Source organism: Nanorana parkeri, unplaced genomic scaffold, assembly GCF_000935625.1.
Source record: "Nanorana parkeri isolate BGI_ZX_2015 unplaced genomic scaffold, ASM93562v1 scaffold933, whole genome shotgun sequence".
Taxonomy (NCBI): Eukaryota; Metazoa; Chordata; class Amphibia; order Anura; family Dicroglossidae; genus Nanorana; species Nanorana parkeri.
This window is the reverse complement of record NW_017307201.1, coordinates 617,952-634,411: the sequence shown is the minus strand read 5'-3', so window position 1 is coordinate 634,411 and position 16,460 is coordinate 617,952. Positions and strand designations below refer to the sequence as shown.

Sequence of the window (16,460 nt, the reverse complement as noted above, 5' to 3'; positions counted from 1 at the left end):
TGACCCACAGTACAGTCGCTGCATCTGTCAGACTGTCATTGATATATTTTTTTTTTGTGCAGTCTGCTGGCTGTGGTAGCACAGAAGACCTATGACTCCTGGGCGCCTCCCTGGTACATAAACAAACGCATGTACCATTTCCTGTGGATGTGTGAATGAGCCCTTAGTGAGGAAAAGGGAGAGAGTGTCATGGAATACTTTTGATGTAATTTCTTGCCTTTGTCTGCACATCTAGGATTTCTTTAATTCTCTAGGCATGGTTCCCTACGTACAGTCATTATAACATTTACTATTAGAAGTGAAGCTTAAGATAAATCAGTGTTATTTGGTTATCCTCTCATAGTTTTCTTGCCATTAAATAGTGTTAAAATTATACAGGTATTCCTCACTTAACGACCGAGTTCCGTTCCTACGACCAGGTCGTTAAACAAATTGGTCGTTAAGTGAGGAACTCTATACAGTACTGTACTGCATAGCGTTGCAGATGTACAGTACCGAACAGTGTACTGTACATCGGGCAATGAAAATACTTACCGGGACCCGCAGTGAAGATCAGAGGACATCGCTTCCGACGGCGACACGTCGCACTGACGCGCAATGTCGGAGGTTGCTCGGAGGAGGGCCGTAAGTGCGAGTGGTCGCAAAGCAGGTAAGTCGTTAAGCGAGGATTATCTGTATCACACAAATACCAACTTCGTCCCAGGCAGCTAGAAGTTCCGATAGCATATGCAGCTGGTAACCTGTAGTGTTTTAGCTGAAAATTATCTTCGCTTTTATTAGTTCCGTTGAGTGAGGGTGCAGCATTATGATCGTGTTCAGTTTATATGGATTACTAGTTAGTTGTCAGGTTACACACCATAGGTTCTAAAAACTTTCTAATTGTACTTATTCAGCAGTATTATATGTTAGGATAGGTTAGGATCAATTTTATGTGGCTACTATATGAACATTGTTGACTATAGGACTGTTAGCGTTTCCTTTTAAGCCCAATCACAGACAAAACCTTTTTTTTTTGTTTTGAATAGATTTGGAAAGAGTAAAATATTCTGTCACAATTTTATTGCAGTCTATGACACCACTGGCAAGTATTCACCTAATTTCTGGTACCTACGACACCAGGACAGAAATAATAGGAGTTATCACTAGTAAAACGGAGCAATAACCTGACAAAGGTTCTAACCCCTCCCTGTTTTATTGAAAAAAGGTGGAGGTGTTGTTACAGGGGAGGCAGGGGTTCTGTACCTTTCCCACTATGTCTAAAACTAAAAAAGCATCCCCACAGCATGTTGCTGCCACCACCACGCTTCACTGTGGAGATGCAGTCCTCGGGGTGATGAGGTCTTGGGTTTGCGAAACACATAGCGTTTTCCTTGAAGATCAAAAAGCTCAATTTTAGTCTCATCTGACCTTTTTACATATGTTTAGGGAGTCTCCCACATGACTTTTGGTGAACAGTAAACATGTTTGCATATTTTTTTTTCTATAAGCATTGCCTTTTTTTTCTGGCCACTCTTCCATTAAGGCCAGCTCTGTGAAGTGTACAGCTTAGAATGGTCCTATGTGCAAATACTCCATAGCTTTGCAGCTCCCTCAGGGTTATCTTTGATCTCTTTGTTGCCCCTCTGATTAATGCGCTCCTTGCCTGGTCCGTGAGTTTTGGTGGGCGGCCCTCTTTTGGCAGGTTTGTTGTGGTGCCATATTCTTTCCATTTTTAATAATTAATTTAATGGTGCTCTGTAGGATATTCAAGGTTTCAGATATTTTTTTTATAACTCAACCCTGATCTGTACTTCTCCACAACATTGTCCCTGACCTGTTTGGAGAGCTCCTTGGTCTTCATGGTGCCACATGCTTGGTGGTGCTCCTTGCTTAGTGGTGTCGCAGAATCTGGGGCCTTTCAGAACAGGTGTATGTACTGTATATACTGAAATCATGTGACACTTAGATTGCACACAAGTGGTCTTTATTTAACTTATTATGTGACTTCTGAAAGTAAATGATTGTACCAGATCTTATGTAGGGAATCATAGCAAAGGGGGTGAATTAATGTGCATGCATTACTCTTGCATTTTTTATTTTTTACAACATGTTATTTTTTTTATTTCACATTCCTTTTTTTTCCATTGGACTTTTTTGTGTATGTCCATTACAAGTAATCCAAATAAAAATCCATTTTAATTCCATGTGGTAATGCAACAAAATAGGAAAAATGAATACTTTTGCAAGCCACTGTACAGGCTTTTATTGCCCTATAATACCACACAACCACTTGTCTCAGTTGGATTTCACATACCTGTTTGTCTCCCAATATGGTAAACTAGCTTTTTAGGGGCCCCAAACCGAAGTGCTTCTATTATGAAATTTTACAAACGGAGCTTAGATGGTCATGCACTGGCCTGCCGCCATGCTTTTCCACTGGCCTCTATATCTTATATGTGACCTCAGTGAGCAATAGGGATGAGTGGGAGTTTGTGGGCCAGGGTGCATCCACCAAAGCTTTTATATAATGAATTGCTCTGTGTCCTATTTCTCCCAGGGTGCTCAGGAAATTAACAGTGCAAGTGAGCAGGTACCTAGAGGTGCCTGCTATTTAGTCAAGGGGGCCAGTAAACCATTTTGGAAGACTGCCACAGGTTTGCTTTTTATATCCGATGTAAATATTTTTTGGTCAGAGAATTCTGCAATGAGCAGTACATGGAAAACAGTTGTTTTGTAGCCACATTCTATTACGTGTAAAATTAGAATAAATATACAATTGAAGCCCAAATTTAGAACTATCAGTCCAACTAACATTTTAAAGGAAACCTGTGCAGAAAGAAATATGCAGGCTGTCCTTGCTGCACTCTTGACATTCTAATTGCCTGGCAGTGTTGACTGATCCTCTGACTTCAACGCATTTTTAGTTGCAGACCTAGGGCATGCAGGCAAAATATATATATATTTATATATAGGAGCTGTTTTACATGCCAAAGTATTTTTTATTTTCCCATCCAGCTCTGAAATTACACAGCCATGACCCACAGAACAGCCCTATCTGGCACTAGTGGGGGCCTGATGTTTGTTTCTCTACTGCAGTAAGATAATACTTACAGGTCACCCCTTCATCCCAGCCTGTGACTGGACAGTGAAGGAGAAGCAGCACACTGATGAGCTCATCTCTCTGTCACTCTGCTCTCTCTTTCTATCAGCATGTTCCATGTTAGCACATGAACAGACTGGATCCTTGTGCTGCTTCTTCCTCTTCCAGTCTTAACTCTTGTGTACAGGGACTGCAAAAGGCTGATATTCAAATTCAGGTACTATATTAGGTCAAATGTATTAAATAATACATTGAATGGTGTATTCATAAATACAGAGCTGCATTATTTTGTCTCTTATATTTGCCTGGAGTTCAGACTGACAGCCAACTGGCATCAGGAGAGGTCTCCACCAAATTTCTCTCGGCACAGAATTTCTATACAATGAAATTTTAGCAATTCACTTGAGCTACTTCTGTCCAATATTTTAGGGGGGATTTTTTAAATGAAAAGCATAGCTTTTTGTCTTCCTACTGACTGAAATTCACATGTGCTCCTGGAATATTTTATTGTATTATATCAAATGAGGGTTCTGCTAACGGAATGCTTTCTATTTTAATGTGCCTTTTTGTTTGTTTCCAGATGAGGGCAGGCACGCGGTTGACCAAGCGGGTGGTGCAAAAATTGTAGTTGACCATTTGCGGTCAATATGCACTTTAACAGATCCAGCAAATGAGAAGCTCATGACTGTCTTTTGTGGCATGCTGATGAACTATAGCAATGAGAATGGTAAACTAACAGCTTTATCCAGATCCACACACTATAAAGGCAGCTCAACCAAGGAGCTGAGCATAGGGAATACCATCCCTACTGAATTTAGCTTTTCACTCTACTGGCAATCTTTTTACTCTGCTATGAACTACTTTCTGAGCACAATTTAAAGACACTTTCACACACGCTGGTGAATTAGGTGTTGATGGGGAGAGAAAAACAATAGAATTGATTTTTCAAAACATGTTTTGATTTTCTTTTGAAGTCTTTAAATCTGGTGTCAGAATGTCTGCAAGAAAGCTGAAGTGTTAAATGCAAAATACATTCCCTTTCCTTACTATGCTTTTTAATTTAAGTGTGAGCGTTGTTCAGCCAGATGGATGTGCAATGAATCTCGGAAACAATCTGTTCCTTGCCCTGCTGTTCTTCGGGGAATTCTATGCAGTTATTCTAATATATGCAGTTATGTGCTGACCCAGTAACATGCCACGTTCTTCTCTCCTGTAGGTGGAGCAAGCGTGCCTCTGTATTTGTTTCATTTGCCCCTGCTTGTTTTCAGGTCAAATTGGAATGATTTGTTCTACCAAAAGCAAATAGACATGAAAAAAAAAGTTTAATTTTTAATGTGATTTACTCCCAGGCATCCTGCAAAATCAACATGTATTTCATAGCAATGCAGAGACAGGGGTCTTTTATTTCTCTTTTTTCAAGTGTATGCCAGACAGTACTTCAGGTGTTTAGGGACACCTAACGTTTTTAGGGACACCCAGGCAAGGAGATCCTGTAGTAGCCGTGCACTGGGGCAATTACATCACTGAAGTCTCCAAAGTGGCTGAAGACTGTTGATGTCAACACCCAGAGTACAGAGATGTTGCAGCCCATATGCCTTTAAAGTGACACCAAACTCAGGAGTTAAACCTTAAAAATGCATTCAAGTACCTTTTAACTATTAATACAAATATTTGAGTATCACCCAGCTGTAGATCCATAAATCATCTCTGAATTGGTGATGGCACTGTCCTTCTGGAGGGTGGCTACTTTTGTTCCCCGTGGTCTGTGTGTGTGTTGTAAAGTAGCCACCGCACCATGCTAGCTCCAATGTTAGACTGTAATTTCAATAGAGTTGCAAACTTTCTCTTATTATGGTCTAAAATACTTTACTAATTTGAATTGAAATGATCTATCATGTGAGCAAATTTGGCACAGTGGCTACTTTACAACACACACACAGGGACCATAGGGAATAAATTAGCCACCCTGCAGAAGGAAGGACAGTGTCAGCACCAATTCAGAGATGATTTGAGGATCCACAGGCTGAGTGGTGCACATACAATCTACATTTTTGTTAATGGGGTATTTGAATGCATTTTTAAGTTTGAACTCCTGAGTTTAATGTCACTTTAAAATGGGTTTAGTTCATAATGCTTGTAGCATTATGAAAATCTCACTGTTATGGGGCAGTGGTACATTAGCCATATTGGTACCCCTAGCCAATCATTTCTCATGTCTCCAAAATTGTTTAAAGTGGACTTACATTTTTAGTTTAGGTCCTTTTTAAAGTAGAACTGTAGCCAGGCTATAGACTTTAAAATGTTAACATATTCTTGAAAAGTGGTAAATCTGTAGGACAAGCCCTCACTGACCTCGGTAGCTGCAAACAATGTGGAGAGCTATTCAGCCTCAGTTTCTGCAAAAGCACTTTCACTTCCACTTGCTCTCAGTATTTCATTTTACTCCTTCCTCCTAGCAGTGAGTTGGCAGGCCACCAGATGTGTGGAGTAATTCATCCTCTGGATTTTTAAGAGCGACTGTGAAGTAATTAAAGTGGGTCTCCGCACTCTATCTCTTCCTGTGCTGGCAGCTCACTGCTAAGAGGGGAAAACAAAATGGGCTACAGGGGAAATGGGTTTCACTGTAAATTTAAGCTGGTGAATAAATCCCAGAGTTTCAAATTTAAGATAGTAGAACATTTAATACCAGGTCCAACCCTGATGCAGTGCTTGCTAGACATTCTGACCTTTCAGAAGAGTGACCCAGCAGATGCTGCTGTCTCTGCCTCTCTCTAATTGAAACTTCATAAAGAGCTGTAAAAACAAAGCAGGAAGGGAGAAGATCTGTTACTTCTATTTAATTTAGCTGTGTGTAATGTGGATCTATAGCTATTCAGCTTTGGAAATACAAAGGCTTTTCTCAGAGTAGAGATAGCCTGGGGAAAAATAAAGATGAACTTAGAGCTCCTCCTGATAGCTACAGGGGCAAATATAAAATATTATCATTGGTTGAAAGACACCAAACAGTGGTAAATTAGATATTCATATGCATCATTTTCAAAAATAAAACTTTCATCTTTCGTTCTGAACATAAGAATATATGTATACAGACACAGTGGGGGGAATTTATCATAGCAATTGCGAGTGTATGAACTTGCACGGAATATATTTGCACCAGATATATGATGCTAGTGTAATGTTGTTAATAAATGAGGTTTAATAAGACTCCAGGAAAGAAGACTTGTAACTTCAGGCAAAAAGCCTAACTGTCGCTTCTTGAAGTGGTCATGGGGACTTGAGAAGTTGTGATTGTTTTCTTAGGTGATGCTCCAGTTTCATACAGCCCCAGAACAAGTGCAGATGAAAACAGGTGTAAAAAACGTGCAGTTGGAAAAGTAGTGCAAGCTCTGGGGAAAGCAAGTGTAAAACATGTGCAGTTGGAAAAGTAGTGCAAGCTGAAGTGAAAACAGGGGCACATGTTAAAAGACAGATTTGCACATAAAAAAATTATCTAAGAGGCTAAAACTGTCGCAGTTGCAATTTGATAAATCCCCCCCGTTATATTCCTGAAGCAAAAACACTAGGTAGGATTAACTAAAAGAGTAGAACTCGTTCAATTTGCAAAGGGAATTTTCACGTGGTTTGACTTTGCAAAAAAAACCTCACAGTATTTTTGCTTGCACACATAGATCTCTGCAATAATATATTTGTGTATATATACTGTATATTGGGTTCAATAGTGAATTACCACCTTTGCCTTTCTAGCTGGAATTCGGTTATGTCATTGGGTGCTAGTGCTGGATTTTCTAACTGTATATTTTAACTTTGTTTTGCTTCTACTTTATTTCAGCCACCAAACACCATACAACAAATTACTGTATTGCTCAAATGGGATTCTGCTCGCTGTTTTATTTAACTGTTGCAAACTTGGAGCCTTCCATAGCTGGCCCCAAGTGGCTACTCTCTCATTTTATGCCATTACTGCCACTTCACTGCTAATGTGATCATACATGGTGACCTTATGGAGCCTGATCTTGAAGTTCTGGCTCACCATAAAACTTGTCATCCACTGTCCATGTTAGAACCAGAATCCCTTTTTCTTTGTTTTGAAAGCTGCTGTAATAAGGCGTTCTGCTTCTTTTTTTAGGATTATCACTTATGTGATGTGACATTCTTTTCTCAGCTGCTATAACAGTATATTTTACATTTTCATTGTTTTCTATTTCAGCATCTTAAAGGCACCCTCACATCCATGTTTATGTAATTGTTTGAGGTGTAGGGAAATGTGTGTATAGGATACAGCTTTGTTACTTCCATGGTTATGACTTGTTTCCTTTGCTCACTGTTATATTTGTATCTGCTAGCTCCTTAGATCACACCTGTACTGGCTTCAAATTTTCCCCCTGCAATGTCATGCATACTGGCACATTGTTGCTGCACCATGCATCCAACTTATTGTGACCTTTTATTACATGCATTGTACAGCAGTGCTTTTGGTGCAGGTAGATTGTCAACATTCTACCATCTCAGGATCAACAGAGTTTTATTTAAAGAAAATTGAGTTTAGTGTGCTCTGAAAGCAGGTCTCCTGCAGTTACTCATAGACACGAAATTGCTGGGTTTGGGTGACCATCACATGTTTTTAGGCAGTGGAAGACTTTGGCCTTAATCAACTTTGGTCAGAAAACCCTGTTTAATTACGGTTGTGTTGCCAGAAATAACCTGGTGCCAGGAGATGTCTGTCTGTATTCTCAACTCCATACTCCTTTAACATGAGTACTTTGCTAGCCCTAACATGCCTATTTATGACCAAAACTGTGGCCAATAGATCTCTCAATGGTCAAACAGCGCCTTTGTGTTTCACCATCTCTATTGTCTTTCACACCTAAAGCTTTAGCAAAAAGCAAAATATATCCTAACTAAAGCAAATCCTGTGTATCCATTTAATATTTACCGTATATACTCGAGTATAAGCCGTCCCGAATATAAGCCGAGGGTGGGAAATGAGGCAGCTAATGGTAGATAGATACCAATAAAATTACATTAATATTTATTTAAAAGAAAAATAACCTAGCTCTGTAAGTGGAAAAGGGGGTACAGGGCTACATATCATGTACTACGGATCATTTAACCCATTCATGTTAGCAGAGGATCATTGTAAATGTATTGTCTGCACTGTATTAGCAGTATATACTCTATATAGAGTATATACTGCTAATACAGTTTTTTCTTCAGGAATATAACGGGGGGGATTTATCAAATTGCATTGTATATGTATTGTCTGCACTGTATTAGCAGTATATACTCTATATAGAGTATATACTGCTAATACAGTTTTTTCTTCAGGAATATAACGGGGGGGATTTATCAAATTGCATTGTATATGTATTGTCTGCACTGTATTAGCAGTATATACTCTATATAGAGTATATACTGCTAATACAGTTTTTTCTTCAGGAATATAACGGGGGGGATTTATCAAATTGCATTGTATATGTATTGTCTGCACTGTATTAGCAGTATATACTCTATATAGAGTATATACTGCTAATACAGTTTTTTCTTCAGGAATATAACGGGGGGGATTTATCAAATTGCATTGTATATGTATTGTCTGCACTGTATTAGCAGTATATACTCTATATAGAGTATATACTGCTAATACAGTGCAGACAATACATTTACAATGATCCTCTGCTAACATGAATGGGTTAAATGATCCGTAGTACATGATATGTAGCCCTGTACCCCCTTTTCCACTTACAGAGCTAGGTTATTTTTCTTTTAAATAAATATTAATGTAATTTTATTGGTATCTATCTACCATTAGCTGCCTCATTTCCCACCCTCGGCTTATATTCGGGACGGCTTATACTCGAGTCAGCGCCAGCGCGTCATCTTACTTACCTCGCCGAGCGTCGTGTCATTGCTGCTCCGGTGTGCGGCGCTCCGAGCGGGGTCATCTGGCAGTCTCCGGGTCCTAATTTAGGTGGCCGGAGACTGCCAGATGACCCCGCTCGGAGCGCCGCACACCGGAGCAGCAATGACACGACGCTCGGCGAGGTAAGTAAGATGACGCGCTGGCGCTGACTCGAGTATAAGCCGAGGGGGGCACTTTTCACCCAAAAAAATGGGCTGAAAATCTCGGCTTATACTCGAGTATATACGGTATAACAAGTACACTGAGAATGTCTGTATTCAGACTTATTCACTAAGGCAGTTTAAACTGCAGGAATGATTTGCAGAGTGCTATAATACACAGCAACAATTCAGCTGTGCAAGTTCTGCCAAAATGGATTTTCCATTTTCTAATAGAGAGGAAAAAGGAATGGAACAGCTTCCAGATTTTTATTGCTGTCTTTGGGGAGATTTTTTTTAAACATGTCCTGTCCAGAGATTTAAAGTGTGTGTCCAGTTAAAACGTTATTAGTTTAGTATAGAGAGAGGAAGCATTAGAATCCCTGTCAGAGTACTGGTATCTGGGGCATCATTAGGGACATTTCCCCTCATTTGTCATGGTGACAATGGTCTTTACCAGACAGGAAGGTAATGAAAACTGCAACAACGTACAGCTATAAAAAGCTGACAGGAGTTATATGCTTCCTCTCACAGGTACACCTTCCTGCATTATATGTGCTGCAGTCTACACATTTCAGTCCAGTATCTGGTTTGTGGGAAAACTGGCCCTTTTTATATATTTAAATATAATGACATCCTTCAAGCTGTACTTCAGTTGACTAAAGGTGGTCCCCTGTTACTTATAGGGGTATTGTGAGAGGTGTGGACCCAGGGACATCACTGCATTAAACTATACGGTGTAGAGGTCTAGCACTGTGAAATATACCACTTGCAGCTGTTTCATTTGCATGTTCTACAATATTGGGAATCCAAATATTTGAAGCATTTCAAACCATTTTTTTAACACATGCTAAATTCCGGTTGGTATAAATGTGAACTTTTTCATTTTTCTCTGAGTTTTTAAAGATTGCATGTCCTAATGGATTTTTTTTCCCCAGAAACAGTTTCAACTGGATTTATTGCACCGCAGCCCTATTTTAATTTATGCATGCTTAAACTGTGTTTCACAAGCTTATTACTTTCTGCAAGTTTTGTCAATTCTGTATTTCCCAATCATGTTTCTTTGCATGCAAGGTTATCAAAATGGGACCAACAGTTCCAACATTTTATTTTGCCTTGTACAGGTACAAGTGTTCTTTCCGTGTGCCCGTGTGACATTTTGCAACTGAACAACTGAATCTGGTTATATAAATGTTGTTGTCCTTAAGGATTACATTGAGTTTGGTTCCTAGCACCAGGGCATGTTAACAGTCATTCATGGTCTGGCTTGGCACTCTTGCATCTCCTTTATTTGGGAGACCGTTATTTTGCCTATGAGTATGTGTGCACTGGCACGCCTCAGCCTTACTTTAGTATTATAAATCCTTTATAGCCCCAAAACATTTTGCTTTTGTAAACAAACATGGTCTAAAATGCCTAATGTGCTATAAAGTCATAATTTTGCATTGCCCTCTGTCACATGAATAGTGCCAAATGGATTCTGATGATATCCCATTGGGGTAAACCTTTTGAAAAAAATGCAAGTGAGCACATGGAAAGTGTACTTGTACAAGTACTTTTACAGTAGAACTAAATGAAATTACATAAATAAAACTTGTGTTATGAAAAATATGTAGTCTGTCATTGCTGACCTTTTGGAAATACTAGTTGCCTGGTTGTCCATGGTGTCAGTACTTAAGCTGGCCACACACTAGTAGATTTCCGAACATATGTTTGTTAGAAAGATCTTTCTTTACCACCTGATAATGTCATCAGACGAATTGAAGTTTCGTTTGAGTTTAACATTCGACTTTGGAATGAATGCAGTTTCCTGAAGAAAAAAAACACATTCAATGTTAGAATTTCATCAGTTTAAGAAAACATTTCCATCCTGCTGCTTCGAATTTTTTCGTCACTACAGTTGAAAATGAACGTCGATTTGACCCCATCAACTGATAGAAAATCGAACGAAAGATCTTTGGTACAAACGTACTTTCGAAAAGCTAAGCCGTGTATGGCCAGCTTTACTCAGATACTGGTCTGGGCAAAGCATGCAGGTCAGTAAAATTGAAGAACGATGCATACTTGTTTCAAGACTGTGATCTAGAAGAACTAAAGTCGTAGATCGGTTTGACAGCCTAAGAACCTAGTGTTTTCAACGCCGTGATCAGTAATGGCGGCCTTCATTTTTCTTCAGTACAGGTTTCTTTATTCATATTTCTGACAGCCTCCCCCCCCCCCCCCCCCCCTTTTTCTCCCCGTCCCCCCCCCCCCCCCCCCTTCCCCAAGGTAATTTGTATAATTCCTTCTAGCATATGTACCTGGCAGCAGGTCTGGGCTCCCTCCATCTTTGATTCCTATGCTTAAAGACAGCTAATCAGTAGCGCTACCTGTACTCGGTTCTGCTCCACAGCATGCTTGGGCACTGGGACCAAAGCTGGAGGAAGCCCAAACATGCTCTCAGGAGTGTATTACATAGGTGATTTAGACAGATTAGTTTACAAAAGAGGAAAGGGGAGAAAAAGCATAAAACAGATTAGGTCCTTTTGAAATGGCAACTAGAGCCAAGTTTGTGTATATACAGTGTGGCAAATAATTATTTGATCCCCTGCAGATTTTGTAAGTTTGCCCACTTACAAATAAATGAGAGGTCTATAATTTTTATCATAGGTGCATTTTAAATGATAGGGACAGAATATCAACCAAAAATCCAGAAAAAAACCACATGATAGAAATGTTATGAAATGAGTTGCAGTTCAGTGAGTAAAATAAGTATTTGATCCCCAAGCAAAACATGACTTAGAACTTGGTGGAGAAACTCTTGTTAGCAAGCACAGAGGTAAGACATTTTTGTAGTGGGTTACCAGGTTTGAACACATCTCAGGAGGGATTTTGGTCCACTCTTTACAGATCTTCTCTAAATCCTTAAGGTTTCTTGGCTGTCGCTTGGCGACTCAAAGTTTCAGCTCCCTCCATAAATTTTCTATAGGATTAAGGTCTGTAGACTACCTAAGCCACTCCATTAACCTTAATGTGCTTCTTGACCCACTGCTTTGTTGCCTTGGCGGTATGTTTTGGGTCATTGTCATGCTGAAAAACCCATCCACGACCTATCTTCAGTGTTCTGGCTGAGGGACGTAGGTTCTCATCCAAGATTTTACAATTCATCGCCCCGTCCATTGTCCCCTCAGTGTGGCAAAGTCGGACCTTTAGCAGAGAAACAGCCCCAAAACATAATGTTTCCACCTTTGTGCTTGACTGTAGGGATGGTGTTCTTAGGGTCATAGTCAGCATTTTTCTTCCTCCAAACACGGCGAGTTAAGTTAATGCCAAAGAGCTCAATATTGGTCTCATCTGTCTGCAGCACTCTCTCCAAGTCCTTCTCTGAGTCATTTAGATGTTCATTGGCAAACTTCAGAGGGGCCTGTACATGTGCCTTCTTGAGGAGGTGGCCCTTGCTGGCGCTGCAGGATCTCAATCCATGGCGGTGTATTGTGTTACCAATGGTTTGTTTGGTGACTGTGGTCCTAACTGCCTTGAGATAATTCACAGGCTCCTCCAGCCTTGTGTAAGTCTACAATCTTGTCCCTAAAGTCGTTTGACAGCTCTTTGGTCTTGCCCATGGTGGTGAGGTTTGAATGGAAGAAAAAGATTCTGTGGACAGGTGTCTTTTATATACATAACGAGTTGTCATTAGGAGCACCTTCTTAAATTGACAGGACTAATCTGTGTACCACACAGCCAATCTGCGGGAGCTAGAATTATTGTTGGTTGGTAGGGGATCAAATACTTATATTACTCACTGAACTGCAACTCAATTTATAACATTTGTATCATGTGTTTTTTTTCTGGATGTTTGTTTGATATTCTGTCTCTGTCATTTAAAATACACGTTGATGTACACATGATAAAAAAAATTATAGACCTTTAATTTCCTTGTAAGTGGGCAAATTTACAAAATCTGCAGGGGATCAAATAATTATTTTTCCTCACTGTATGTAGAGAGATGGAAATATTTTGTAACATTCACATATTGGATGAATAGAGAGAGAGAAATGCAATTGTGAAGTTCAATATTTTGCACAGCGAAATTTCTGGGCATTAGTCCAATACAATAATTCTACCAATTGTTATTTGTAAGTATCCTCTATGTAGGTATCCAACTGTATTCTGTCCTTTTGGTTTAGTTCATTTGAAAAAACAGATACGTTAAAGTATTTGTGAACATGCCCATAGCCTGCAGTAGTTGGTAATTAAAGAACAGTTTCTGCTGCCCACCAATGTTAAATACAACTGCTGAAAATAACAGGCTTTATGGCAAAAAAACAAGTGTTTTATCTTGGTAAATTTGAGCTTAATGATTGCTAAGGCACATCCACTAGAGGTAGGCAACAAAATTCAATTACATGGTTTTATTTAATGTTAATGTTTACAATTAAATTAGAGTGTGAAGGGTGGGCTACATGGTTTTTGTGTACAAAGCAGTTTCATTTTTTTTATTTTTTACATAAAGTGATTTTGTATTTTTGTTGTGGTGCTTCTTACAGGGGTTGTAGAGCATAATCTGTAATTTTAACTTCCTGGTCTTTATATCTATGAAAGGACTCTGCATATTTTTTTAAAGGCTCCTGATACTTCTTATAATGCCACTTTTTATAAAATGAATAAAGCTATAAAGTTGGGGTTCATTACATGTAACAGGCATGCACGTGTCTTCTGGGGAGAGGGGCACTGACTGCTAAGAGGGCTGTAGCCATTAGGCTTCATACGGATATTGTCCTCTAAGAGCTTGGGAACTCTTCTCCTTCTGAACTCATGTGTAGATGTAACTGAAGTTTAGCAAATTTTTTATTGTGCAGTTATAGTTTGATGTGTGCACAACTTAAATGTATGTAGTACTTTTATAAAAGGTGTACGTATTTTTCTATAAATGTTTCATATTTTATAAATATTTGATTCTGGCTCTGTCAGGCTTTGTACTTTCTTGCACTATAAAGCTGCATTTTGTGATGCTGAAATTCAATTCAGTTATTTATACATTGGATTTTTGTGCTTCCAGATTCTCTGCAAGCTCAGCTCATAAATATGGGAGTGATTCCCACACTGGTGAAGTTGCTTGGCGTTCATTCCCAGAACACTGCATTGACAGAGATGTGCCTTGTTGCATTCGGCAACTTAGCAGAACTTGGTAAGTATGGTGGGGAGGTATTTCTATTAAAGTGTATATGTTTTATTTCAGAATGTGTTGTTTTTTTCCTGTATCTTAAAGCATATTTTGCTCTACAGTGTTAACCTTCTCTTGCATGCCTTTAGAACTGTACATTTCCAAATTTAGAACATTTTCTGCATATAATATATAGTCTTTTGTGCTTTCTTTTAAGATTTGTGTTTATTGTTTTGTTTTGTTTGTGAGCTACATATATTGAATTAAAGCTATGATAATGATCTTGCTGGGATAGGTATTTAATAGCAGGAGGGCTGAAATACTTATCTCCAATGCTGCAGATATGACCGAAAACTTGATCATTTGGTCTTATAATAAGCCTTCACTTTAGCAGAAATCATGTGACCAAATGCTTGAACTTTTGGCCACATGGGAAGTGTTTTTGTGCCCAATAATTTTTTTTTAGTGCTTCTATTATTATTTATCTTTCTCAGCAAGACTGGTAAAAAAAAGCCCGTACAGCAGCCGAAGGCGGCCAAGCTGCTCAGCCGAGCTGAACGCATATGTTTCGGCTTGGCTGAGCCGTAGTGACAGCCGAAGCGTGGAGAAAGGTCCGCCAAAGGGCCAACCGTTCTCCACGCAAGTGATAGTTTGGCGGAGCCAGCAGTGATGTCACGGCTCGCTCTGTGCAGTTGTAATGACAGATCAGCTTCCCCAAATGGCGTAACACAACACAGCCAAGTTTATGAAACCACATACAGTTAAGGCATACAGTGGCTTCTTCTCCTCACCCCAGCCTGCTAACTGGACAGTGAAAGGTTCTCGCCTCCTGTCAGCATAGTCCTTGTCAACATATTTGCATGCAGCACACCAGATTGGCTATCAGACAGAAGCCCAGGAGTGCTGCTGTAAAGGGGATTGCAAGAGGCAATTGCCAAGTCAAAGTCAGGTGCATTAAAAATATATATGAATTAAAACAGTTGAACTTATTTAAAAGTGTAGGTCGCATTTTAGGGGTTAGGTGTTCAGGTAGGGGAGGCTTCAGTTTTAGTGGGGAGATCTTTAAATGTAGGGATGTATTTAATTGGTTCAGGGCTTATTTGCATACAGAATGTAGTAACCCATAGCTACCATCATCATGTCATATTTCAGCCTACAGTAGTCGTGTTACATTTCTCTAATTGGTTGTTATAGAGTTGGCACCTTGCACATTATCATGTTTTTTTTATATATATATATATCTATGCAACTTGAGCGTTACTGTCAGGGTTATTCACAAAAGAGTGAAGGGTTTGGAGAAGACAGGAGAAGTGAACAATCTAGGCCAAAATAGCCGATTTGGAAAAAGTCTCCAATTCAGCTCTCTTTCCAGTTCAGCTATGTTGTCCTAGATTGTTCACTTCTCCTGCCTTCTCCAAACTCTTCACCCTTTTGTGAATAACCCTGTATATGGTAAGATGATTCTCCTTGATTTCATGGTTGTAATGGTTCTTTTAGAATGTTTACATCACTTTCCCACTTTCAGCTTAGTTATCCAAAGGGAGAACTTGGCATTTTATTTAAAGCTGAGAGCATTACAAAATGAAGTCTCAAAATACTGCTTTGGGAACCAGTGTATAATAATAGACTGATGTTTACTTTCTGTTTATTGTGTTGTTTAAAATTAGAGTCCAGTAAAGAACAGTTTGCTTCAACAAATGTTGCAGAAGAACTTGTAAAACTTTTTAAAAAGCAGACAGAGCATGAAAAGAAAGAGATGATCTTTGAAGTTCTGGCTCCTCTTGCAGAAAATGGTAAGAATAATTCTTTATGCTTCTATAATTATAACATATACACTCAGTTGCCAGAAACAGTAACATGCTTATTAATGGACCACCCCAATAATAGCTGCCACACATTGTGCCAGTGACCTTAGAAAGCTTTATAGAAACACATGTGTTTGGTACGTGCCAAAAAAAAAAAACGACCATTTAAGTAGTACCTTTAAAGTTACCCCATGGCCAGGTCATGGACATTCTTCTTAACAGGACATATTCTTAAGCATCAACAAGCTTTGACCCTTTCACTGCCACAGATGTAAGTACATGGCAAGTATACTCAGATTCCCCCCCAATAGTTATGAATGTATATTGTGATCTTGTAAGAAGCATTAAGGGCCCATTCACATGTACTGTGCTGACC

At 39.3% G+C, this 16,460-nt stretch overlaps 1 protein-coding gene across 1 annotated transcript in view; it reads left to right on the top strand.

Annotated features, from left to right (window-relative positions):
• RAP1GDS1 (Rap1 GTPase-GDP dissociation stimulator 1) overlaps positions 1 to 16,460 on the top strand; it is a 105,416-nt gene that overhangs the window by 59,132 nt on the left and 29,824 nt on the right. The window contains exons 6-8 of the mRNA XM_018566288.1: positions 3,660 to 3,806; positions 14,175 to 14,303; positions 15,947 to 16,072. Coding sequence (XP_018421790.1) covers positions 3,660 to 3,806; positions 14,175 to 14,303; positions 15,947 to 16,072 — 402 coding nt within the window. The remainder of the gene's footprint in view (positions 1 to 3,659; positions 3,807 to 14,174; positions 14,304 to 15,946; positions 16,073 to 16,460) is intronic.